Source organism: Palaemon carinicauda, unplaced genomic scaffold (assembly GCF_036898095.1).
Source record: "Palaemon carinicauda isolate YSFRI2023 unplaced genomic scaffold, ASM3689809v2 scaffold706, whole genome shotgun sequence".
Classification (NCBI taxonomy): Eukaryota; Metazoa; Arthropoda; class Malacostraca; order Decapoda; family Palaemonidae; genus Palaemon; species Palaemon carinicauda.
This window is the reverse complement of record NW_027171990.1, coordinates 1-27066: the sequence shown is the minus strand read 5'-3', so window position 1 is coordinate 27066 and position 27066 is coordinate 1. Positions and strand designations below refer to the sequence as shown.

The 27066-nt window shown below is 40.5% G+C and overlaps 1 protein-coding gene and 1 long non-coding RNA gene across 3 annotated transcripts in view; one reads left to right on the top strand and one right to left on the bottom strand.

Annotated features, from left to right (window-relative positions):
• Positions 1-22600, top strand: part of LOC137637401 (aldo-keto reductase family 1 member B1-like) — a 46290-nt gene extending 23690 nt beyond the window's left edge. For both annotated transcript variants that reach the window (XM_068369607.1, XM_068369606.1), the window contains exons 5-9: positions 9094-9194; positions 11706-11811; positions 13066-13131; positions 13310-13392; positions 22423-22600. In XM_068369607.1, coding sequence (XP_068225708.1) covers positions 9094-9194; positions 11706-11811; positions 13066-13131; positions 13310-13392; positions 22423-22465 — 399 coding nt within the window. In that variant the 3' untranslated portion in view covers positions 22466-22600. The remainder of the gene's footprint in view (positions 1-9093; positions 9195-11705; positions 11812-13065; positions 13132-13309; positions 13393-22422) is intronic.
• A 37-nt stretch (positions 22601-22637) lies between these two features.
• Positions 22638-27060, bottom strand: LOC137637402 (uncharacterized). Its single transcript, XR_011043616.1, has 2 exons — positions 26787-27060; positions 22638-22910 (listed from the first exon to the last, which is right to left on the bottom strand). It is a non-coding gene; the product is annotated as an uncharacterized lncRNA (long non-coding RNA).
• Between the last annotated feature and the right edge of the window lie 6 nt (positions 27061-27066).

Sequence of the window (27066 nt, the reverse complement as noted above, 5' to 3'; positions counted from 1 at the left end):
GTAACCCAGATCATCCTTTATCACCATCTGTTAATTGCAGTCACTGTTAGATTAGTTTTATGTTGATTTTCAGTCCTTGTTCATTTAGTTATATTAACAAAAACATTTACATCACTTCACCAAGTTCTGTTATTGACACTGACATCTATATAAAGTAGTTCCCATGGGGCTCTTTTTTTTTTTTTCCAGCATTCCTATGGACTTCCACCATTAATACAGTAAACAGTAAAGTGCATAATAAATAGCTCCACTGGACACCAACATTTAGTTTAACTTTAGGCATATGGTCGAGTAACTCCACTAGCTTAATGAGTCTTTCTTTTACCCTTTGCGTATAGAAAACTTATTTTATGGTCAAATTCATTTTAAATATACACATGTGATATGATGTACTGCATTTTCTTACGTTTTGCACATTGTTTCCCATAGTTATTTCATTGTAGAGGGTGTTGTTGATCTCATACATGAAACCAGAGAGACAGTTGTAAAGTAATATAATTTCCTCTGCAATTTCTACACTGCACTACATCATCTTTACCTTTGAAGGTTTTTTCCCCTCCCTTCTGGTCCTCTTGACCCATTTCAGATTTTCATGTACACTAGTATGTTCATAGATTACAGAATTTCCTACTTTATTCAATTTTTATTCTGGATGTGGATGGGCCTGGTGTCATTTTGTGCTCTATTTGTACTCTATCTTCCTAAAAGTTAATTTAATCTCTTAAGATGTTCTCAATTGGTCCGTCTGTTAAGCACAATGTTTATAGAGAATAAAACTACCTTGCTTTATAAAGAACAAATTATTGCATGACATAGTAAATACAGCTCAACCCTAATGTTGCTATAAAAGGGAGTGTTTCAGAAAATGATAGATAAGTACACTTAACTTTATGACAAAGTACAAAATCAGATGACAAAGTACAAAATCAGCCAAGCAATTTTACAGATTCAATTTTTAAAGAACTCCAAATATTACTACAGTTCTAAATGGGTAAGACAGCATTATTTTGACAACATAATCCTGTAACAGTTTTGGAGCTGTTATATACTGTGAATAAAGAGGAAGTACACCAAAAACTGGGATAGACTAACACTTTCAATAATTATCTTTACTTGCTTTTTTCACCTAGTATATTCCGATTTCCCTTCTGTCTTGCTGTCCAACCTCTCTTTTAACCTTTACTCCATATTGCAACTGCAGGGTTTACCCCTAGTTGAACCTTGTTGCTCAATTGCCTTAGCGCTGAGCTGTATGACGCAAATTCTATATATCCTATTTATTGTAATTCTCTCCCTGGAGAAATTGATTTGATCAGTTAATTTGAAGCAAAATCGAAAATTTCATCATAGATGTGATATACTTGCTGGCCATGTTTACGATAATTAGCAGAGTATGTCTTAAAAAGTAGCCATTAACTTTAGTTACCATTGCTGGTGTTTAGCATGTAGCTTTATAAAATGCTACAAGTATTCCTATCCTTTGGCATACCTTTAAATACTAACAAGACTTCCCTTTATACCGTAACTAAACCATGTTGCTAAAACACAAAGTTAGCATTTTTGTTAGTGAACAAAGTTCCAGTACAGTGACTTCTGACTTCCCATTATTCTCAACTAACCAAGCACATGTTTATGATAGTTTTCAGTAAACTGTCTTTACAGGCACTATTTTTGAAAATATCTTTAAACAAATGTTGTGTCTTAACCCTTTTACCCCCAAAGGACGTACTGGTACGTTTCACAAAACCCATCCCTTTACCCCCATAGACGTACCGGTACGTCCTTGCAAAAAAATGCTATGAAAATTATTTTTATCATATTTTTGATATTTTGAGAAAATTCAGGCATTTTCCAAGAGAATGAGACCAACCTGACCTCTCTATGACAAAAATTAAGGCTGTTAGAGCAATTTAAAGAAAATATACTGCAAAATGTGCTGGGAAAAAAATTATCCCCTGGGGGTTAAGGGTTGGAAATTTCCAAATAGCCTGGGGGTAAAAGGGTTAATTGCCATTGTTGGTGTTTAGCATGTAGCTTTATAAAATGCTACAATTATTCCTATCCTTTGGCATACCTTTAAATACTAACAAGATTTCCCTTTATACCGTAACTAAACCATGCTGCTTAAACACCAAGTTAGCATTTTTGTTTGTGAACAAAGTTCCAGTACAGTGACTTCTGAATTTCCAGTATTTTCTACTAACCAAGCACATGTTTATGATAGTTTTCAGTAGACTGTCTTTACAGGCACTATTTTTGAAAATATCTTAAGTACTAATATAATCTAGTTGAGCATTTCCCTCAGTTGTGGGATTTCTGAAATTTTTATCCTTCGCTATAGGATTTTATTTCTCAAAAGCAGTCACTGAAGCAGCATATAAGCTGTGGTCATATTGTAGTTTTAGTTTTTTTTTTTTTATAAAAAGATAGCTGTTATATAATTCATTTTTCTAATAAGTGTTTCCCTTTGCTATTACAAGTGGTTTTGTGCTAGGTTATAGAAAATATTAAACTCCGAGTACAATTGTAATTTAATTTTTCTTCAATTTGTTAATGATGAAGCTTTTACTCTGCTGTTTTTGTCATACATTGTAAATTAAGTTCTAGTTTTTCACATTGAAAAAAAGGTATCAAGTTTTATTTAAAGAATGCTAAAAGCAAAATTTTCAATATCAAACTTAGCCGGTGATCATATAGCTGTCAGCTCTGCTGCCCGACAGAAAAACCTAAGGACAAAATACGCCAGCGATCGCTATACAGGTGGGGGTGTACATCAACAGCGCCATCTGTCGAGCAGGTACTCAAGTACTCCATGTCAACACAGAACCAATTTTCTCTCTGTCGTGCCACTGGCAAGACCTACTAAATACGCTGTTACTAACTGGATTTGTTTTCACAACTATTTGGTGAAGTACACTATTCCAGTTTTGAGCTTTCGCTATGCAGGGGTTTTATCTTCATCTCAAAACTTGAACTCGTTTTGGATAGATTTAATTATGGTGACAAAGAGAGTATGGACTCTCTTTCACTTTTAAATGGCCGACCCTTCCCTTAGACGGAAGTGTGTTTAGGTTTTTGGTAATTTTGCTTAACACGTTATAGATCTATATTTTTTATATCTCTCCGCCTTTATTAGGCCTCTTCGATTAACTTTCCATTTATTATAAACATATAAAAATAAATTTTTATGTTTTGTTTATATGCGACCTTTCCTGATAGTAGGCGGTCCTAACTTGGAACCGAAGTTAATCAACGTTGAGCCCGTTATATCGTATTTAGCCTTTAAAGAATTTAAAACTTTTTAAATTTAATGTTTTATGAAAGAATTTCTTTGATAGTCTCGTACTGTTTTCAAAGATGAACTAACGTTTAGTTTTTTAGACTACGCAGTTGTTGACGTTCAGGACGTTCAACATGCGCTCTATCGTTACGATAGAGAGAGAGAGAGTGTATCACGGTTTCACTTTGCAGTAAGAGTAAATCGATTCTGACGTTTCGTTCATTCTTTCATAGCTTAAATGGTTTAAATTCTAAATTAAAGGAACTTTTTATTTGGAAAACCTTTCAGTTTTTTCCTTTAGCCAAATAACATGTTTTGACGATATATAATTAGGCTCTTCTCTCAGGTGCGAAATCAAGAGAGAAAGAGAGAGAGAGATAGAGACGGAGGGAGAGAGAGGAGAAAAAACGTTCCGTTCTAGCGGGTAACGTTGTCGTGTTACTCTCCTCCCTAGTCGCTGTACGGAGAAGAAGGTAAAACGTTTCTAGGGTTTTATTCTTGTCCCCAGGCTATGTGCGGTGAGAGATTGTAAATGTAGTTTATTTTAACTAGTGTTTAGTCTCTTTTCCAGCCACTGAATTCTTTATCTTTATATATGTTTTCTGTTTTTGCTAGTATTAATTTCGATTTCAGTGAAATAAGTGCAAAACAGAAAATCGAAGTGATAAAGTGATATGCGCAAAGTGTTACAGTGTTGCGTCCGAGGGTTCGTCTGTTCGTGCCTGTCGTTCACCTAGTCCGGGACCTCTTGCAAGCTCCCAAGCCCAGGGGAGAAGTAATGTCGAACGACTTATGGGTTCGTCAGGCCTTGATCAACGAACAGACGTTTTCCCTCCGTGGTTTCGGGCGTATCTACCCAAGATCGCCCCACCCACACAAAGACGAGAGAGCCCATTTACTTTCGTCTGCGGAAGAGGTTTCTCGTAAGAAACCTTGGACCAAGGTCTCGCAGCTTATTAAGCGCAAGTCGGTCCCTTCCGCGCAAGTCCAACGGCCCAGGTGTAGCCACTGGGTCAGTTCGGACTCGCTGCAGTCTTCCGATGACTGCACATCTCCTAAGAGAGGCAAAGTGGTACCGCAACAGGCAGTAACACCGTCTGTTGCCGCACCTGCTGCTGTAGACCCTTAGTGGTCTTTGCTACAGTCTATGCAGACACAGTTAGCATCTTTTATGCAGGAGTATCGTGCGGAGAAGGTTGACGCTGCACCCGTTGCCTACAACCAACCACGGTTGTGCGTACAGTAGACGCTGACGCTACCTGCTCCCGCACTCCGCCTGTGAGAGTTCCACCTCCCATGCGCAGTGTACCCTGCCAGCCGCACGTTGACGTTCACAGACGCACGCTACCCTCCGTTGACGTTCGCGAGTTGCCACAACAACAGGAGGGTGGAGTTAAGTTGCTTTGTTTTGCCACTGTGCGTCAACCTCCGCAACCCACTGTGGTTACCGCTACTTGCCCGCAGCAGACTAGTCAGTCAGGAGTAGAGGCTTTGCTTCCCCACACAGCTATGGTTGTTGCCAGCTCACAGACTGTCTAGCAGTTACATGACGTTGCCTTCTGGTCTGCTACTAATGCACCAGTGCTGTATGTCCTCACGCACCTGTTGTGGTTGACAGTTCAGTTTTTGACAGTTCACAGACTGTCAAGCAGTTACATAACGTTGCCTTCTGGTCTGCTGCTAATGCACCAGTGAGACCCTCACTGAGATACCTAGCTTTTCTCGGACAAGGTTCCTGTAGATGAGGAAGTGCTGTTCTCCCTCCTACTGATATTCCTTTGAGGACTCTGTCATTTGGAGAGGAGCCTTAAGCTGCTTAGCCTCCTATGGACTTTAATTAAATCATGATTTTTTAAGGATCTTCGTCCGGATCTTGTAACTGCTGCTCCTCGTTCGCCTCACGTCAGAACTTACACTAGGCCTAGCTACTTCGAAGCCGTTGTTGTTAAGCTAGTGCTCTCTCGCTCTCCTAGAGAGCGTTACGTTGGCTAGGCGACTGGTTTTTGCACCAGGAGGAGTTTTAGGGATACAGCCTTTGATTTCCCTTCTTTTAAACTGGCTTATAGAGCGAGAGTCTGATAGGACACGAGAGAAGTTCTCGGCTTGGGAGTTCATGCCTCTGCCCAGGTAGACTTCTCAATTCTGGTAGACTCGCCCTGGCGCCTAGCCAGGAGACGCTCCAGTTGTTTACAGGTCAACTTCTCAACTTTTGTCGAGCCTTTGAAGTTTTGCTGTACTATTATGCACACATAACAAGGCTTCCAGGGATGGTAAATGGTTCCGCCTCAGTCGCTAACCCCGTCTGTTGCCACACCTGCTCCCATAGACCCTAAATGGGCTTTGCTGCAAGACATGAAGTCTAAGCTTGTGTCCTTGATAAAGGACTTAAATACGGAGAAGAACCTTCTGGCCAACAACCTTCCTACCGGTTGGTTGTGCGCCCTGTTAACGCTGAGGTATCCTACTCGCGTCTGCCAGTTGAGGTGGTTCCTCCACCGATGCGACCCAGTGTGGGTTGCCAGTCGCACGTTGACGTTAAGCGACGCTCGGAGGTGGTTGTTGACGTTCAGTGTGTCACTAGGAAGACGTTCAACAACCAGCAGAGGTGACTTGTTGTGACGCAGTGCGTCAACCTCAGCAACCCGGTAGGGTGTTGACTACACAACCCAGACAGTCTAGACAGTTTCGGGTTGACGCTGTACTTCCTCGCGCACCCATGGTTGTTGACAGTTCACAGACTGTGCAGCAGTGCCATGATATTGCGTCCGGCTCCGTCACGCATCCACCAGTGCGACCGGATTCAGCGAGTCAGACGTTGCCCACTCCGTTGCCGTTTCCTCATCAGTTTCAGATGAGGAACCCTCTGATGAGGACGTTGCTGAACAAGACGATCAACCCCCAGCCCTGCTATCCATCCAGAAGATGCTGAAGAAGGAACGCTGCTCAGTCAGGCTGTGGATGAGTCTGGTAGGGACACTGTCATCCGTGGATCAATTTGTGTCACTAGGAAGACTACACCTCCGTCCTCTTCTATACCATCTAGCTTTTCACTGAAAAAAGGACAAGACGCTAGAAGCGGTCTCGATCCCGGTTTCCGGAGAGATAAAGTCTGGTCTGACTTGGTGAAAGGACTATATCAACCTTAGAGAGGGTCTTCCCCTGACTGTTCAGACTCCCAACCACGTTCTCTTCTCGGACGCATCGGACGTAGGCTGGGGTGCGACATTAGACGGTAGGGAATGCTCGGGATTATGGAACTCGAGTCAAAGGATAATGCATTTCAACTGCAAGAAGCTACTGGCAGTACGTCTGACCTGGAAAAGCTTCAGGTCTCTCCTTCAAGGCAAAGTGGTGGAGGTGAACTCGGACAACACCACGGCTTTGGCGTACATCTCCAAGCAAGGAGGGACCTACTCTCTGACATGGTACGAGATCGCAAGGGACCTCCTCACCTGGTCAAAAGGTCTAGACATTTCACTAGTAACGAGGTTCATCCAAGGCAACTTGAATGTCATGGCAGATTGTCTCAGTCGGAAGGGACAAATATTCCAACAGAATGGACCCTCCACAAGGATGTATGCAAGAGACTTTGGGCCACCTGGGGCCAGCCAACCATAGATCTCTTCGCAACCTCGATGACCAAGAGGCTCCCAATATTTTGCTCACCAATCCCGGACCCAGCAGCAGTTCATATAGATGCCTTTCTACTAGATTGGTCACATCTAGATCTATATGCATTCCCTCCATTCAAGATTGTCAACAAGGTACTGCAGAAGTTCGCCTCTCACGAAGGGACAAGGTTGACGCTAGTTGCTTCCCTCTGGCCCGCGAGAGAATGGCTCACCGAGGTACTTCGATGGCTAGTAGACGTTCCCAGAACACTTCCCCTAAGGGTGGACCTTCTACGTCAGCCACGCGTAAGAAGGTACTCCAAGGCCTCCACGCTCTTCGTCTGACTGCCTTCAGACTATCGAAAGACTCTCGAGAGCTAGAGGCTTTTCGAAGGAGGCAACCAGAGCGATTGCTAGAGCAAGGAGAACATCCACCCTTAGAGTCTACCAATCGAAGTGGGAAATCTTCCGAAACTGGTGCAAGTCAGTATCCGTATCCTCGACCAGTACCTCTGTAACTCAAATAGCTGACTTTCTCTTATATCTGAGGAAAGAACGATCTCTTTCAGCTCCCACTATCAAGGGTTACAGAAGCATGTTGACATCAGCCTTCCGTCACAGAGGCTTAGATCTTTCCAACAATAAAGATCTACAGGACCTCCTTAAGTCTTTTGAGACCACGAAGGAGCGTCGTTTGGTTACACCTGGTTGGAATTTAGACGTGGTACTAAGATTCCTTATGTCAGACAGGTTCGAACCGCTACAATCAGCCTCCCTGAAAGATCTCACCTTTAAGACTCTTTTCCTGATATGCTTAGCCACAGCTAAAAGAGTCAGTGAGATTCATGCCTTCAGCAAGAACATCGGATTCTCATCCGAAACGGCTACATGTTCTACAACTTGGTTTTCTAGCCAAACACGAGCTGCCTTCTCGGCCTTGACCAATATCGTTTGATATTCCAAACTTATCGTATGGTTGGAAATGAACTAGGAAGAGTCTTATGTCCTGTAAGAGCTCTTAAGTTCTATTTAAAAACCTTTACGAGGCCCGTCTGAAGCTTTATGGTGTTCAGTTAAGAATCCATCTTTGCCTATGTCAAAGAATGCTTTATCCTATTTTATCAGACTGTTAATACGAGAAGCTCATTCCCATCTGAATGAGGAAGACCAAGCTTTGCTGAAGGTAAGGACACACGAAGTTGGAGCTGTCGCAATTTCCGTGGCCTTTAAACAAAATAGATCTCTGCAAAGTATATTCGACGCAACCTATTGGAAAAGCAAATCAGTGTTCGCGTCTTTTTATCTTAAGAATGTCCAGTCTCTTTACGAGAACTGCTACACTCTGGGACCATTCGTAGCAACGAGTGCAGTAGTGGGTGAGGGCTCAACCACTACAATTCCCTAATTCCATAACCTTTTTTAATCTTTCTCTTGAAATGTTTTATTATTGTTTTTGGGTTGTCCGGAAGGCTAAGAAGCCTTTCGCATCCTACTTGATTTGGCGGGTGGTCAAAGTCATTTCTTGAGAAGCGCCTAGATTAGAGGTTTTGATGAGGTCCTTTAGTATGGGTTGCAACCCTTCATACTTCAGCTCCTAGGAGTCGCTCAGCATCCTATGAGGATCGCGAGGCTCAGTAAGGAAGACGTACTTAAAAAGGCAGAGTAATTGTTCAAGTCGACTTCCTTACCAGGTACTTATTAATTTTATGTTTGTTATTTTGAATAACTGCTAAAATGAAATACAAAATACTTAGCTCTTAATGTTAACATATTATGCTGGTCTCTACCCACCCCCCTGGGTGTGAATCAGCTATATGATCACCGGCTAAGTTTGATATTGAAAAATGTTATTTTCATTAGTAAAATAAATTTTTGAATATACTTACCCGGTGATCATAGATTAAAGGACCCTCCCTTCCTCCCCAATAGAGACCCAGTGGGCCGAGGAGAAAATTGGTTCTGTTTTGACATGGAGTACTTGAGTACCTGCTCGACAGATGGCGCTGTTGATGTACACCCCCACCTTTATAGCCATCGCTGGCGTATTATGTCCTTAGGTTTTTCTGTCGGGCAGCAGAGCTGACAGCTATATGATCACCGGGTAAGTATATTCAAAAATTTATTTTACTAATGAAAATAACATTTTATCAATTTTGAATCTATTTAATTACTTCAACAAACTAATTTGTTGTTTTTTGCCAGGTTGAATGCCACCCATATTTAAATCAGAAGAAATTAATTGAATGGTCTGCTAGCAAAAAGATACTCATCACAGCCTACAGCCCTCTTGGATCTCCAGACAGGTAAGAGGGAAATTATTACTCTACTGTAGGTCTGAACACAGCTGACGTAGGTGTTTTTAACTAAATTGTTGCACCTTAAACATCATTCCATTTCAATTTTGTTAAATTGATTGTTGCCAATGAAATCCTATCGAGCATCGGATATGGTATTTTGGAAATAGCTTTTTGAAGCCACAGTCTAATAAGCAAACATATGGAGTGATTTTTAATGTTGATAATTAAGACTTGTAAGTTGATCAAAGAATTTTAAAGGGGTCTAGCAGGCTCATGGATTCAATAATGAACTGATGGCCCTCTCACTTTCATACGGTAGTGTGACGCACTTTACTATAATTTATGAATGAAAGCTTGTATCTTGGTAGTAAAAGTAAATACTACGCCTATTGACGAAAGGGCCTCGATTAGATTTCACCAGTCATCACTTATCTGGAGCTCTTAATTCAATAGTTCTCCATTCACCATCTACTTCATGCTTCATAGTCCCCAGCTATGTAGGCCTGGGTCTACCAACTCTTCTAGTGCCTTGTGGAGCCAAGCTAAACATTTGGTGAAGTAATCTCTTGGGGAGTACGAAGAGCATGCCCAAACCATCTTCATCTAGCCCTTATCATGATCTCATGCAATTATGGCACTTGACTAATTTCTTTTTCATTTCTAATCCTGTCCTGCCATTCAACTCCCAATATCCTTGAGGGCTTTGTTCTCAAATCTACAAAATCTATTGGAGATTGTTTCATTGTCATAACATGACATGTCCATACAGTAACACCAATCTCACTAAACTGATATATAGTCTGATTTTTATATGCTATTTCAGGCAATTTGATTTCCAAATTTTACTTAACCTAGCAATTGTCTAATTTTCTTTTTTTCAATATGCCTTTAAACTCTAATTCTTAAGACACTGTTTTGGAGATTATAGTTCCTAGATACTTAAATGATTCTACCTTATTAATCCTTTCTCCTTCCAATGATATTTCATCTACTATCGCTCATTCCATTCTCATCATGTCTTCTATTTATCTTGAGGCCAACCTCGTGTGATATATCATGCATCCTGGTAAGCAAGCATTGCAAATCCTGTTATGTAGTACTAATAAGGATAGCATCATCAGCGTACTCTAGGTCTGCTAATTTCCTATTACCAATCCTTCACCATCTCCGAATGCTCTACGCAATACAAAATCCACGAGGAGGATTTATTGGTGGTGACCAATTCCCTTGTAGTAATCCCTGTTCATTTGAAACAACTCCATTAACATTACTTTGCACTTGCTATGCTCATGAACAGACTTAATCAAACATATTCAAGAAGAATTTCATAACGCAGGACTCGCCGCAAAATTGGCTTTTTCATAGCCCACAAATGCCATGAACAGTGGATTTCTATATTCTGCGTATTGCTGTACGTCTCTAAATGAAAATTTGGTCGGTACAATTTCTACCTTTTCGAAGAGTTGTAGTATATGGAATTTTCATAGTTTCACACAAACACCTACCCTACTCTCTCTCTCTTTTTTTTTAAAGGGAAAAAATAAATTTGGTCTACCCAAACCATTTATTATATATGGGTCTTGGAATAGACAACTCCCAACAGGTGTGCTTGTGGAATTTTCCTAATTCTTCCCTCACCTTCATGTCAGGCCCCCTACAGCTACTGTACGTTTATCACACGTCACTGAATAGATGGAGTTTTGAGATTGTTAACCAAACTCCTTATCAGGTTTAGGTAGATGTCAATACCTTGGATGGAAAGAACCTTCCAGTTTGGATCATGGGATTTCTTCCCTGCATCAAGTGTATCACCCAAGTTGAAAGATGAATCTAAGTGCTAGAACAAATGACTGATATGGAAAATTGTGTATTTTTCATAGCTATACTCGTATAAACCCAAGTACATCTTACGTCCCTCTCTCAAAGTCATGTTGCAGAGATGGAATTACTGACTGTGCAGGCTGAAACCCCATCCAACTTGATTATAATTTTTTTTTTTTTTATTCTTATAGTTATTAATGCTCAGCTAAATTATCTGAAAAAGTACTTATTTGAAATTTTGTAACTGCCTTTTCAATAAATGCATAAGAGTCCTGGTGTTATGAAGGAAGTATTTTACTTCAAGGTTTGCACGTCTGCCATAACATCATTTTCATTTTGCTGACATTTCTCTACTAGCATGGCCCTCCCCTTTGATGAAGGGATAATCTAAATGGAAGACAGCCTGTGAATAGTGGTTTTCACACGCCCTTGTTAAATACACGACACCCACAAGGTGATCGCGCGATGGTAGTAACATCTGCATTCCATGCTTTTATCTTTCTCTAGTATATTTGGAAGATTTATATTAGAAAAGTGTAAAGAAGGACCCTTTTCACCGGGCGTCACAGGTCTCTCCCCAGAAATAGATTTTTCCTTCGTCAAAATCCCTTTTCTCTACTAGCATAGTCAGAAATTTTTTGTTTTTTCAACACTAGTATGCTATAAAACTGTAGTTATTAAAATTTTTCTCCTCAGACCTTGGGCTAAACCTGATGATCCCCAACTGATGGAAGATCCAAAAATTGTTGCCTTAGCAGAAAAGTACAAGAAAACCCCTGCTCAAATTCTTATCCGTTATCAGGTAATAAAAACTATTTCTATCTTGCCTATGAGTAAATTCAAGGCATCAACTTATCTGAGTGTTTTAACAGTAATTCGTATAGTTATTCTTTCAATTGTATTATGTTAAGTATCATTTTACCATTTTGCAAGGTTACTTCACCCTCCAATGTTAATTGGGGCTACAGCTGTATTGCAGTTTTGTGGCAAGTTTCTGTTCTCAATTGTGAATTATGGCAGGTGTGGTCATCATTATTTTATCCACCGGAATCTCAAGTCATTCCTATAGGACGATGTAAAATACTTTTTGTATTCGAGCTAATTTACTGTACTGTAATTTCCCATTCCCTGTTGTTGATACAATAACGAGTTAAAGATCTTCCCACAAGGGTTCATATAAAGAGAAAAAGATCTGGCAAGTATGCAGAGCTAGAGAAAAGTTCTTTTGGTTTCCTGAAAGTATGATCAAAATTTTGTTTCAGATTCTCCAGCAAGATTCTCTCGCCTTGTGCTAGTTAAAAGAAAAGTGGGTTTTGCCTTGTCCTTTATAAAATGGTCATTATAAATTGGTCAGTAGGATGTCTTAAGTGAGAGAGCCCAATGTTATATAAATTTCCCGCCTCTAATATATAACAGAATTTGATTCTGCCTGCAATGTAGTTGAAATTATTTATACCCAGACTTTCGTGAAATTTCAGTGCATTAAGTTTAATAATTTAGAATATAGGAATTAAAAGTCTTGAGGTTCATCTATTAGCTTATAGTATCCATTAACTAAAAATTATTTTGTAATGTTCATAATAGAGTGGATCAACCTACCATATGCAATATTGTTCCTCCTTTATAAGTAAACGTGTGTATAGGGTTAATTTTCAATTTGTTCTAATTAATTTATTTCAGAGTTATCTTAACCCTTTTACCCCCAAAGGACGTACTCATACGTTTCACAAAAGTCATCCCTTTACCCCCATGGACGTACCGGTACGTCCTTGCAAAAAAATGCTATAAAAAATATTTTTTTCATATTTTTGATTTGTTGAGAAAATTCGGGCATTTTCCAAGAGAATGAGACCAACGTGACCTCTCTATGACAAAAATTAAGGCTGTTAGAGCAATTTAATAAAAATATACTGCAAAATGTGCTGGGAACAAAATAACCCCTGGGGGTTAAGGGTTGGAAATTTCCAAATAGCCTGGGGGTAAAAGGGTTAACCTATATAAAGTATTTTATAGTTACATATAAACAGTGCTTCATAAATTTAATTTTGTTTTACAGCTTCAGCGTGGTTTGATAGTTATTCCTAAATCAGTGACGAAGTCAAGAATAGAATCGAATATTCAGGTAATATGCATTGTATTTGTTAAAATTACACCACTTCCACAGAAATAAATACTGTAGAATTTAGTGCGTCTTTAATTGTATATGATTCTACTGAAAAAGTAGAGAAAATAATTGATTCAGTGTTACTCTATTTTTTTTTTTCTTAATTTCATGTTTAATTTTACATTCTCTTCACCAGGTCTTTGATTTTGAGCTATCGGATGAGGACATGAAAGCTATTGACAGCTTTGATTGTAATGGAAGAGCGCTTCATCTCACATGGTAAGTAATGACTGGTAAATATGTGTAGTGGTGCTAAATACCAAATAATTATATTTATTCATCACCCTTTTCAAATTACATGCAGAATGGAATTGACTTGAAATAGTAAATTAACATGGTATTTCCAATGTTATTTACAAAGAGGGTTATTATGACATTTTAGGCAAGTTTCACTCATGTTTTTATTTTAACTTCAGCCTAGGGGCTAATTTTAACATCTAAACTACCATTTTTAAGGCCAAACAAACCCAATAGTCATAGTTAAATATGTCGAAACGTTTGTTACTGCAACTATTGAATATAGTCATTAATTTACAAGTAAAATTGGGCATTAGGCATACTAAGCACCAACCACAAGGACAAGTTTATTTGATGGTCTGATATGTTGCATTAGCTACTGGCTCTCGCTGCCAAGAAATGTGGATAAAAGAGGAAGCACATAATCATGCCCACAAATTCACGACTTCTAGCATGCGACCTCTGATAAGGATCGAATTTTCTTCTGCCAAAGAGATGGCGAATAGCAGCTCTATCAAGATCAAAGTTACAAAGCAACACAATGAATTATGAATTTAATTTAAGGTCAGCTACAAGCCAAGAAGAGAATTGGCTGCATTCAGACTATCATATCATGCAAAAGAAAACTAAAGTCCTGAGACTAACAGCTCTGGTTTCATAAAAAATTTTCAGTTGCATGAAACTGCTCTGGCCAATGCCGTTCAATTAAAACACCTGAGAGTTGGAGTTCCATTCATGAAGAGCGTTATTGTGTTCTTTACATTTACCCAGACTTTTGTAAAGAGGACATTTCAAATGCGGAAGGAACAACCTATGGAATCATTAACGACTGTAAACTAGAAGGAAGAGGTGTTTGGAAAAAAGTTGCACTAACCTAGAAGTTTGGCAATGTTCAAGTCAATCCCTTCATACCATATAGACATGCTCCACTGTCAGAAGCCAAAACCCAATCTTTCCAAGTAAACCAACCACTTTGTCACCAGAAAGGGAATATAAGACAATATGATTGTTGCTACTGCTTTAATGGAAAAATTCCATGTTAGACAGAGCACAGTGCTTACTCTCTTGACTGAAAGGAAGCCACTAAACTCGGATTGGAGCCCTAACCACTACTCCCTGGGTTGCAGAGGATTGTTCTCATCCCTGGTAACTCATCATGAAAGCTAGTCAACTGAGTAAGCTGTTGGTAAAGATTGCCCTGCTGTCACTTTATTTCATATGGCTCTTTGGTGGTCCAGAAGCCAGATTTGACCTGAAATGCAGATGTTTAAAAACAACAGGGAGAGCTATATGACATGGGTGACCTCTGCACTTAAGTGCCTTCTTGAAAACTGGTATTGCTGGTGGGATAGATGATGGGACATTGTGTCTGCGACAGTACAAATCCTTAATGTTTGCCTACTGATTCATATGTAATTCTCTGTGGTGCCAAAATTGAGGAGTTGACGCTGCCTTTTCGGAGAGGAGCATGCCACAGTCTGCAAAACAAGCAAATGCTACCTATTTTTTGAAAATTTCGTCACTGCTGTCCTCACAGGTTCCAAGAATGGAAATAAAGAGATCCAAGAATTTGGAAACAATCCTGTTCACTGTCATTTCAACCCACAAGGCTGACATGAGCCCTCATTTCCAAGCCAGATTCCAGCTGACAAAACTAATTTGTCTCTAACCATATCAAATATGAGCAACTTTGACCTTGTTAATATTACATACATGCATTACTTATGTATTGTCAGTATCTAACCATATCAAATATGAGCAACTTTGACCTTGTTAATATTACATACATGCATTACTTATGTATTGTCAGTATCTGAAACTATGCCAATGCTACTAGATAAAAGGTCCTTCATGGTCATACACTCATGATGCTGCAAGAAAGTTGGAAACCCAGTTTGACTTTAAACCTGAGAGAATCATGGCATTGGGTCTAGTCAGGAAGCATGTTATCAAAAAGAAAATGGGTGCCATACTGAAAACATGGAAACCCATTTGCTGATGTAGCAACATGCTACGTAATGTGATCACTCTTGCCTACATCCCCAATGAAAATGTTGCATCATTATGAATGTAGATGGGGCTGGTTTGAAACTGTATGAAAACTGTTTTATCTAGAGAGATTACAGTAAAATGGATTTGTCAGCCCAAGGCCAACCAGTAAAATAAATTTCTTGGTTGTCAACAAGAAAACCATAGTAAAATTACAAGAAGACAGACTGTGCCATAGACATCCTAGAAGTTCTCCATAGATACCCTGATCTTTTGGGTCCTTCAGAGATAAAAACCAAAGAAGCCTGTGAGAACCACACAAATCAATCTGACACCAAGGCCCCATTTTGCTTTAGATGGTGTAGTTTTGCCCTGCCTGGACAAATTGAAGTTGATCACTTCCCAAGAAATTAGCAATGCAGGAATTCTCTCAAGATAACAGATGGGATGGATGTTATAACAGAAGCTCCAAGTTAGGAGATATTCCTGGCAGATGGAAGGTTCTCCAGATGTTGGCCCAAAATCTCCATGATTGCTATTTAAACGTCGGGCTGAAGTTCAAATTGCGTGACAAAAGCATCCTTATAGTCGAGATGTAACTCTCTGAACAATGCCATCCGGCAATTTTTTGATAACTCTGGTCTTAAATATATCCCATAATTTGCAAGATAGCTCCCTTTGCATGGTAGGCTTATGGCTCAGCAGGTTCATTTGTGGCAGTACTCTGGAGCTCCACCTATTAAGTGTCAGATGTCATAGATTTGTTAATACTGCTGCAGGTGGGGTCAGGCCATGGTTGGTTCTCTCCTGCAGGCGTGGGTACCATAGCATGTGACCACTTGGGAGCCACCAAAATCCAAATATCAACTACTACAGTGATTTACTCTTCAAATGGAGAGTAAAAGGTCTGACACTAGAGAACTTAGACCAGGACTGCTTTTGTTAAGCTTGGTATCAAAAATCTTCAATGGGAAACCTCACAAAGTGACTTGTCAGTAATTAAATACTAGTTGCCTGTTAAGTCAGCTTGCAAATGCTGTTCAAGTAGTACCTCCTTGAAGCAACTATGGTCTTGTTGTCCATCATCAATGCCAGTAGCTGCCTCTCACACTTTGAAAATACTGCTATTCTCTCAACAGGTTGATGTGCAATTGATCCTGCAACCCATGGATCTGGTTCTTTAGGAGATTCATCCATCCCTCCTTCAGTGTGTGTGTGTAAATGACAAAATTTCTAGAGAAAGCCCTTTGTCTTCCAACCACTAATCTATAGCATCCCATATCTGTTGCTTCACTGGAGCAAGTGGATAATGCACATGAGGAACAAGATTCTTAAAAGGTATATTGCCAGATGTAATTATTTGCGTCCTCTGACAGTTGCCTATTAAGCAAGACTCGCTTGATTTTGACTTGAGCATATACTATTCTGCTATAGCACAATCCCCAGATCATGGCTAAAAGCATCTCGGCACTGAAGTAACTGCTGTCCACAACAGTGGGGATAGTCATCCTTTTATAGAGACAGATGAATACAGTTGGCCATGAAATAAAGAACTATGTGAACACAGGGTGTAGTAACCAGTCCAAAACAAAGAACTGGTATACCATTTTTCTTTGACAAAGAAGCTGAAGTACTGTATCCTGAGGACTGATGGATTGAAATTAAGTTTGTGACCATCTGATCTACAAACCAGCATGAAGGCGTTCCTCCGGATGGCAGCTTGGACAAGTGCAGAGTTTTGAGAAAGGACAAATGTAGTTAAGTAGGGGATAGATGCCTGGTCATCCGCAGTTACCTCTCTATAAAAAGAATAAAACAGTCGGGAGAACAATCCTGTATGATCTGCCAGCACATATTTCTACACCAATTTCTTCAATTTTGCCATACAGCTATACCTTGTTCACTGGCTCGATGTGCAATCCCCCTTTCAGCCTGTGGCAATAAGAGATGGGATGCAGGTCTTACCGTCATGTCCCTCTTGGTCATGGGGATAAACTGGACAAAAGCCTCTGCCAGATATAGAAAAGGTTGGAGGTGCAGACTAAAGCACAAATCACCTCCCCCCCTCCCAAAGCAGCAATCTGTTAATGCCAAAAAATGGAAAACCAGGAGCTTTTTGCTGAAGATATGGCCTCCCAACTTTCAGGGAAGTAGCCAGCAAAAACTGCGAGTGGCGATTTAGCATGTACTGTATACCAAACAAAATGTTTGACGACTGCTACATATAGGACATGAGCTGTTTCTTAATGCTTGCCAAACATCACAATAGTTGTGCGACGCTATAACAGTATCGCTAGTGAAATTTGGCTGGTGTTTGCTAAAGCTCTGTGTGAGGGCGATTCTGTGCACATCATTAATCAAGTATTATTCTGCAACAAAATGCCTGTAATCTGATAAAACCCATTGGACATACCTGCAGTTGGTGTAACAATAAGAACCACCTGGCAATCACATGTGAAAGGAGGATGGAATTTAGAAGAATATCACAAATTTTAAGTAATTTGTATTTTTCCTAACATACTTACCGAGAAATACTTTCATAGGAGTTGCCTGGAACCTCCTCTCAACCGACCAGAGTTCTGTGTAGTTTACCCTACTCCCGTTTTCTGTAATGGTAGGCCTGGCAAGGGCAATGCCGAGGCAGGCCACATGTGAGCTTGGGTCGCGACCTTCAGCAAGTTCTTTGAAAGTAAAAATACCAAAGGTCAATGAAGCACTCGGGGAAGGAAGGGAGGGCCATAACCCGAAAGTAGTTCTCGGTAAGTATGTTAGGAAAAATACAAATTACTAATAATTTGTGATTTGTTCCAACACAGGAACTTACTTCGAACTACTTTCATAGGAGACTTACACTTAAGGAGGTGGGAGTGCGTACCTGACTTAAAGACCCAACTGACGGGATGACACGTACCTAGACAGGGGACTAGGTACTAATGGTTAAGAAACTGGATAGCAGGATAAACTACACAAAGAGCTCATATTAGTGTATCAGTGCTTGAAGAATTAGGTTGTGCAGGACCGGTCACGAGCTCTCAAGGAAAGAAAATTAAAAAACGAAGACAAGGGGAAGATAGAAAAGATCGCACCTGTGTCTGATGGTGTTGATATCCATGATTGAACCTGGGTCCTGGGCCGTTAAACCGGTTGGAGCGCGGAGATAACCGTACCAATCGAAAACCCATCTAGGGACTTCCTCGTACATTCCTTGAGGTAGTGAGACGTGAACATCGACTGCTCTAAGGTGCCTGCTCTAAGAATCTGTGCTACTGACATGTTCTTTTCAAAAGCTAGAGAGGTACTAATACCTCTAACGTCATGTGCTCTGGGTCTTCCTGGTACTGGTAGAGTCACACTAGTGTAAGCCTTGATGATGACTTGTCTGAGCCAAAAGGAAATGGTGTTTTTAGAAATCTGCTTCTTAGTCGGACCTGTGGAGACGAAAAGATTCTTTATAACTGGACGTAGATTGGCCGTCCTTTTCAGATATTTCCTTATACAAGCTCTGACTGGACACAATTTCAAGTCATCCTGATTGTTTGATCTGGGAATTGCTGGAATAGAGAAGCACTCAAACTTGGGGTCCCAAACTGAGGGGTTTTGAGGTTTGGCCACGAACGAAGGTACAAACTTTAAGGAGACATCTCGCCAACCCCTCGAATGTTCTACTTTATAAGACAACCCATGGATCTCTCCTACTCTCTTCGCTGAAGCCAACGCTAACAAGAAGACAGCTTTAGGCGTAAGGTATCCACTATATCCTTCAAGGGTTCGAAAGGGGGCTTACTAAGCATATCAATTACTCTAGCCACATCCCATTGAGGGAACCCTGGACAAAAAGGGAGGACAGGACTGCTCAAAACTCTTGATGAGCATCGAAATATGTCTAGAAGCACCTAGATCAATTCCTTTCAAGAGAAAAAAACTTGTCCTAGAGCGGCTTGTACTCCTTTCACTGCTGGGATTGACATGCCCACCTCATCTCTGAGGTGGACGAGAAAGTCCGCGATGTCCGGGATCGATGCTTTTCTAAGGGCTTGATTTTTCTTGAAGCACACCACCTGTAAAAGCTGCCCATTTTGCTTGGTATACTGCTGTTGAGGACTGCCTAAGATACCGAGACATCCTGTCTGCTGTTTTCGCCGAATATCCCTGTCTCCTAAGAAGGACGAAGGGACTGAGGATTCTTGTGGAACCTTAGAAAGTGCGGCTGCCTCAGTAGGTCTGATCTGTCTGGAAGGCCATGGAGGGAATATTGCTAGTCCTTTTAGATCTGCGAACCACTCCCTCTCCAGCCACCAGGGCACTACCAAAGTAATTTTTAGGTTGTTGGCTGTCATGACTTTGTTGAGCACTTGCCTGATCAGAGCAAAAGGAGGAAGGCGTCTTCCAATGCTTCCTTTGGGTCTGGGACAGGAGAACAAAATACGGGAAGTTGTGCGTTCAGCCTTGTTGCGAGAGATCCATTACCGGAGATCCCCACATTCGAATGATGAACTTCGCTCCTTCCGGGTGAAGGGACCATTCTGTTCCTACCACTTGGCCTACTCTGCTGAGGCTGTCGGCCAGTACATTTTTCTTTCCCGGAATGAATCTCGCCGTCAACTTGACTTGTTCTTCTTCGGCCCAATTCAAGATCTGCAATGCGAGAACGCATAACTCCTTTGACTTCAATCCCCCTTTCGTCTTTATGTACGCCACTACTGTGGCGGTGTCCACCATCAGAGCCACTGTATTTCCTTTTAGAAGACCTCCGTAGTGCAGACAGGCTTCTTGGGCAGCTCTCATCTCCAGGACATGTGGTGTAGTTTTCTCGACTTCCGTCCAACTTCCTCTCGCCGCCTAACCTAGGAGATGGGCTCCCCACCCCTCCTTTGAGGCGTCTGTGAAGAGTAGTAGTTCCGGATGCCCGGAAGACAGCGGCATCCCTTTGAGTGTGTTCGAACGATCCTGCCACCATTCCAGGGACAATCTTGTAGGGGGAGCTCCTCTGATCCCAGAGATCCTTTAGGTTCCACTGAATACCCCTGAGATTCTGTCTCCCTTGAGGGACCAGCTTCTCCAAAGACACTAGGTGGCTGGCCTATCAACCTCTGCCAATCCTTTGCCCTTCTGGGTTGGTCCGCTAGGAAGGGGTGGAGGACCTGGTCCAGGTTGTTCAACCTGTCTACTGATGGAAAGTCCAGTTAGGAGTCTAGGACTATGCCCAAGTACGTCATCTTGTTGGTTGGGGACAGGTGAGATTTTCCAGGTTGATGGTGATACCCAGGGTCTTGCAGAAGTGTAGGAGATCCGTGCCCTGTTGTTTCATGACTTCCTCTGAGGAAGAAAGAAGTAACCAGTCGTCCAGGTACCGAATTAGACGGATTACCCGTTCGTGAGCCCAAACGGTGACCGTCGTGAATACCTGGAGGGCTGTGGAGCGTCCGAAGCACAAGGCTCTGAACTGCAAGATCTGGGTGCCCCACCTCACCCGGAGATACTTCCTGCTGGCTGGATGGATCGGAATCTAGAAATAGGCGTCCTTGAGGTCTATGAACAACATGAAATCGCCTTCCCTCAAGGACTCCAGGACCAACCTCGGGGTGTCCATCTTGCAGTCGGTTTTTTGTATGAATTTGTTGAGGGCTGACAGGTCTATCACTGGTCTCCAACCTCCCGTTGCTTTCTCTACCAGGAAAAGCCGACTGTAGAACCCCGTCCATTGCTCCCTTTACTAACATAGTGGAGACTTCTTACAAGGCTGCTCTCTTCAAGGTATCCTTGGGGCCAACCACTCCGCCTGATTTGCTGGTATAAGGGGAGGTGAATCTGCCATGAAAGGAAGCCTGTAGCCCTCCTTTAAAGCAGTCACTGTCCACGGTTCCGCACCGTGAAGTTTCCATGCTTGCCAAAATAGTCTGAGGCATCCCCCTACCTGAGGCTTTGGCAGGAGAGAGGGGCCTCTCACTCTACCTCCTTCAGGATAAACGTCGTGAACGTCTTCTCCTGCCTGAAGGGTAGGCTGTCCTAAGCGAGGAAGGAGCCGAGTTGTTTCCCCTTCGGGTGGGATGAGTTGCCTGTGACCACAGAGACGCCGAGGAGTTTCTCCTTACTTGCGTAGGAGAAGTGCGAGAAGTTGAAGGAGCATCGGAAGCAGGTCTCCTAAACCAAGGTCTTCTCATCGACTGGACTTTCAGTAATTCGGTCTCCTCCTCCTTAGCCAGTTTCCCTACGACCTCCTCCATCTTCTTATTGGGAAGAGCCCTTCGTCCCACACAGTCAGGTTCCGGAGAGCCTTGGCTTCCCTGTCCGGAATTTTCTTAGAGAGATTTTTCAGGACAGACTCTCTCCCTCTCAACACCCAGTTAGCTGACAGTGCTAAGGACTGGAATGTCAGGAACTTCAGGGCGCGGCCCCCCGAGCTGACTAACTCATGGCATCTTGTTTGGCAGGGTCCATAGAATCTGTTGCAATCTGGGAGCCCACCAGAGTAGAGGCCCACCAGTCCAACCATGAGGCGACATTAATAAGGTCCTTTGACATTTTCTCCACCATAACAGCTTCTGCCTGGGAGAAGAAAATAGGTGCAGAAGCCCTGTCCTCCAGGGCACCTTGACCCAAAATTTCCAGCACGTCTTCCAGTTTCCTGGCTTCATGAGGACGTCCCTTCATTATATAAGTTGTAAACAGCCAAAATTTCTCAAGCTGTAGGACAATGGTTTTTATTAGTTGTAAAGGAACAAAACCCTGCTGAACTTAGAATTTTCTAAAGCCTTGAAATTTGTAGAACATTATCTTGTAAGTCCAGTAAAAGAGTAACCAAGATAATTTAGCCAGATTAGTAGTAAGATTTATTAAGTGTTGATGAGTTTCTTAGTGAGCAATTCCATTTATAAATTGCAATGGAGGTGACAATCCCATTAAGCCCCAAGCTTTTTATCAATTATTCTCTATCTCAGGGAGTGGGAATATTTAAAAGTACAGAAACATGAATTCTGTACGTCATAAAATTTGTTGGAATTGACTATTTTCTTTACTTTTCAGGGTGAATGACCATCCTCATTTCCCATTCCACGTGGAGTTTTGAGACTGGAGGAGGAGATAATCCGGAGACATTGAAGCACCTATAAAAGAAACCTAATGAAGTTGACTAGTATCAGTTTAGCAAGGACTAAACAAATTTGTATTCCACTCAACTAAATAAATTCATTTTCAAAGTAAATATTTTATTACAATTCTTATGAAAAAAGTATTGAAAATTGGTTTTAAAATTTATTAACAAGCTCTTCATATATGTTTACATATATATGTCTAGTATAAACGAACAAAGTAAAACTCTTATTGTAGGCAAGCATCCAGGGGAATGGAATGGCTTCAAGATGAAAATAGTAAATGCTCTTCTAGCACAATGTCTCTTCTTAAGTGATGTACAGATTCACTTGATAATGCATTTCATTGCACATTCTTCAATTTCCCTTCATGGCCATTCTAGTTTCCCAGTCACAACTTTTACACTTTCCAATTCACCTTGTCTGAAAACAAAACAAAAAAAGTAATTTAAAGGGATGTATTTAGATGGCAATTTCAATAGAAGAACCCAACGAAAAAAGGGTCTTAAATCATATAATAATAATTAATAACCATAATTGTTTGAAACCATGCACACATTGCACAGTTTGCTAAGAGAAGATTTATATAGCTTAAATTCTGCTTTAAGACTTAATCCTCAATTAAGTTGATACTGTGCTCAAACCTACATGAAAAAAGTTTAGGCAATTTATTGTATTAAAAAGAGCTGTCCGTCTATAATTAAATATACTTATGGTTTCACACGCAGTTAAGAATTGCATAAAAGACTACAATATCCATATTAATATTTCATTAGTGTTTCAATTATGTGATCACATAACTACCTCTTTAAAAAATATTCAACCATAAAAATGAAACCTATTTTGACATCCCTTCTAAATAAATTACTCTATTAGCCATCACCAAAAATGCACCAAGAGGAGATTTAGCTCATAAGTGCATACTTAGGAAACAACCAACTACATATCTTTGAGGGAGCAAAAGTTCTCAGACATCACCAAGACAAAAGGTGGAAAAAGTCTGCATAACCTAACAAGATAGAAAATATTACCATAAATTATCCATCAGTGCAGAAATTCCACTTGACAATACACATTCATCTCCAACTAAAAAAAGTCTAAACCAACATATACACCACACTATAATCTTATGCCAACTTTTGATTTAAATGACAACCATAAATATTTTCGAGCGTACAGCTTTTCAAAACTAAAAGCAATGTCACTGAACTTCTCTAAGATAATTTGCATTATGGGTAAATGATTAGATTTTAGGCATAACTAGAACCTTACTACCCTGCCCAGACTATGCTGTGAACACCTAATCATCAGAACCAGAAATACATGGGATTGGAAAAGACAAAATCAACAGCGATTTCATGATACAAGAATTGTTTGTGCTACGCACAAAACTCAAAACTGCACCAGAAGCATCCACTGAATTAACTGTATTTGCCCAAGGTTGGGACTGGAATAGTAGTCACGTGCAATAGGTAAAAAGCATAGACATCAAGTCTGCTAAACCAATATACGACAATGAGACAAGCCAATGTACAGTTTGGCTGCTAGGGAAACCAGATTAGGCACTAAAGAAGCCTAACCACAGGAGTGACCCCTTTATTCCAAACCAAGAGGAAAAAAGTAGATAAGGCATAAGACGGTGGCTTATCTGTGGCGACATCCGTTTTAACAATTTGAAAAGAGAAAAATTTTCAACTGAAAAGTGTATATTAAACAAAGAAATTCATCAGACCTATAGTTTCCTATAATAAAAAAAACTTCGAACATTAATATAAGCAGAGCCGTCAGGCTTTGAATTGATGAAATCACAAAAACAACTGTAATGCAAAATTAAATTTGATCAAAACGATTAATACCTCTTCGCCACTAACATTACACAAAGTGAAATAAGTATTAATATAAAGTATTCTATAAGGTTCTCTACTTGTGGTTATCTATTTCATAACCGTCTTCAAAGATCACCATTACTACTGGGCTATGGGGAACCTTCTCTTATTAATTCAGAAATTCTCAAGCTCCTAAAGAACACCTCCACCAAAACACAAGAAGAAACGAGGAATAGAAGAAGCCTCCTTAATGAGGAGCCACTGTCCGTTCTAAAAGTGTAAATTATATTAAAACTAGTCTGCATGGTCTTGATTGACCTTTATCCATTTTATGTGAAATCTATTTTTGCAGTCATAATATTCTATAGGTTACAGCTAATCCTAACCTTTGCCCACTAGCCGCACATTCTATATACAATATCCTACTTCCAACAATGTCCCTGCTATGTTTTTTCCTTGCTGTCCAACCACCTCCTTATAATAGGACTAGTCCAAGAGAAATATCCTGAAGGAAAGAAAATTTTTTACAAGTGTGTTGTAGATCTTGAAATGCATATGACAGGGTACCTAGACTAGTTAATTGGTGTTTAAGAAAGAGGAATCCCGGAGGTTTGTAAAGTTATTGAGGGTGGTAGATGAGTGGGGAAATGGAGAAAGAACAAAAATATTGGGGAGACTGAAGCATTTTCCCTGGAGGTTGGCTTCCATCAAAGATCTACTCCTGTTCCTTGTCATCAAGATAATTTGTCACCAAAATTAAGGAACAATTAAAGTGTGGGAAAGCATGTATGCTGATTATTAAGGATTTTGCATAGAAAGAAGACCTATTAAGAGAAGGATTGAAGGGTAACACTGGAAAGAGCTAATGATAAGCAGTACAGAAGGACATGAATTGGTACACATTCAAGTGCAAAAACAGAAAAGCGAGTTCATCTACTTAGAATCAATAACAGGGGAGGGCAGTACTGAGAAAAGAGTGAGCAAGTGAGAGAAGCATAGTGAACAATGGAAAGAAGTAACTGGAGTTGTTTTGGACACGAAAATGCCATTAAGATCTGTAAGACAGTTATCGGCCCAGTACTACTGTACCGCATGTGTACTTATGAAGAGAGGAGGGACTGTTTGAAAGAATCCAGATGAGGATGGTGAGGTGGAATGCTGGAATTTTACTACTGAAAAGGAGAGTCAAGATATAAGATTGTGTGGTATTTTGTAATGTTACAGATAAGGCTAGGGAAACTCATCTGAGATACTATGGCCACTTAATAAGGGAGTTGGAACAAAGAAACTGGTGAAGAAAATCGACTTGAGCGGCTGACCTGACAATACAGCGAGACTAGCAAAGTCAAAATTAGTTAAAAGTCAGTAAGCAACTGTAATTCTGAAGACTGGCCTTTGAATACATCAATTTTACAATAAACACTAAGAAAGCACATTGAACTTCCTATTTTGTTAGATATAAAGCGTCTAATTTGAAATCCTCACTTGAGGCCATGGTGGATGACTTAAACGGGATTAATTGTAGAACCTGTGAAAAGTGAGGGTGTTTAAAACTACTTTCCCCTGGTAAGAGGGAGCAAGGGGAACAAGCAGGGGAGAGTGAAGGAACCAGCTAGGTAGGCATTACTAAAATAGACATCACCACACAAGTTAAAAATATTATAAGTTAGCCGAGGAAAAAGGGTAGCAGGAACATTGTTGAAAGTGGGGCATATAGAATGCTGAAAAGACACTCAACACTATGGGAGGTGCCACACTAACCGCACTACCCAACCTGCTACTAACTCACTGTTTGTGGTGAAGCTATTAAAAATTTGAAAAACCAATTTATTAGCTACTGAATATTTTGACTGCAAAAAGTTGAAAAGTATTCTAAAATGAACTCACAGATAACTGCTTTAGCACAGTGGTCTGGTTAAGCTGTTCATAACACTGTTGCGAGTAAAAGAACACAAATTACTAGTATAAACTTCCCTAATTTCCATATTTAGACTGGAAATATGATTATTTTCGATTTTGGGTAGATAGCCCAGTTACACCTTTTTCCATTTTTTACGGGTACAGTTCAGAAATGTCCTTAATACATAAAAATAAATAAAAATAAATGAGATCAACCATCACAGAATTGTTCTGTATATGCTAATAACCCTGTAATCAGTCACTTTCCCTTGCAAGGTTATTCAGTGCAACTGGGGAAAACCCCAGCAATTGCAGAATTAAATAAATTACAAGTGCTTAAACAACGAGAAAGAAAAGTAGAAGTAAGAGGATATGAATCAAGTGTAGTCAAGGATCAAAGGAACACTGCCAAAACGCCTCAAGTAAAGCTAATAGTACACCGACACCTCTAACTACCATGGCGATATCTTAAAGAAATACTATGGCAGAGCTCCAGTCTAGAAATTCAACTGGTTTCCTTACTCTCTCCAGTTACACAGTATGCAATAACAAATATTTACCATAGATACTGTACCTGTAATTATGAAGCTACACCAACAGAGCTGTCCCTATTCTTCTTATTCTTCTTCTTCTTTTTAGCAGATTCTGGCTGTTCTCCATTCACATCGATAATAAATGAAGATTCCATAGCTTCACCTCCCCCTGAAAGAGACTTCTTTTTCTTCTTTTTGGGAGTTGCTGCACCTTTTACTTCAGTTGTCTCTTCTGCAGTTACCAGGCTACCATTTAGCTCTCCATCAGGCTGGATGGACTTCTTCTTTTTCTTTTTTGGAGTTTTACCATCCACCTCTGGA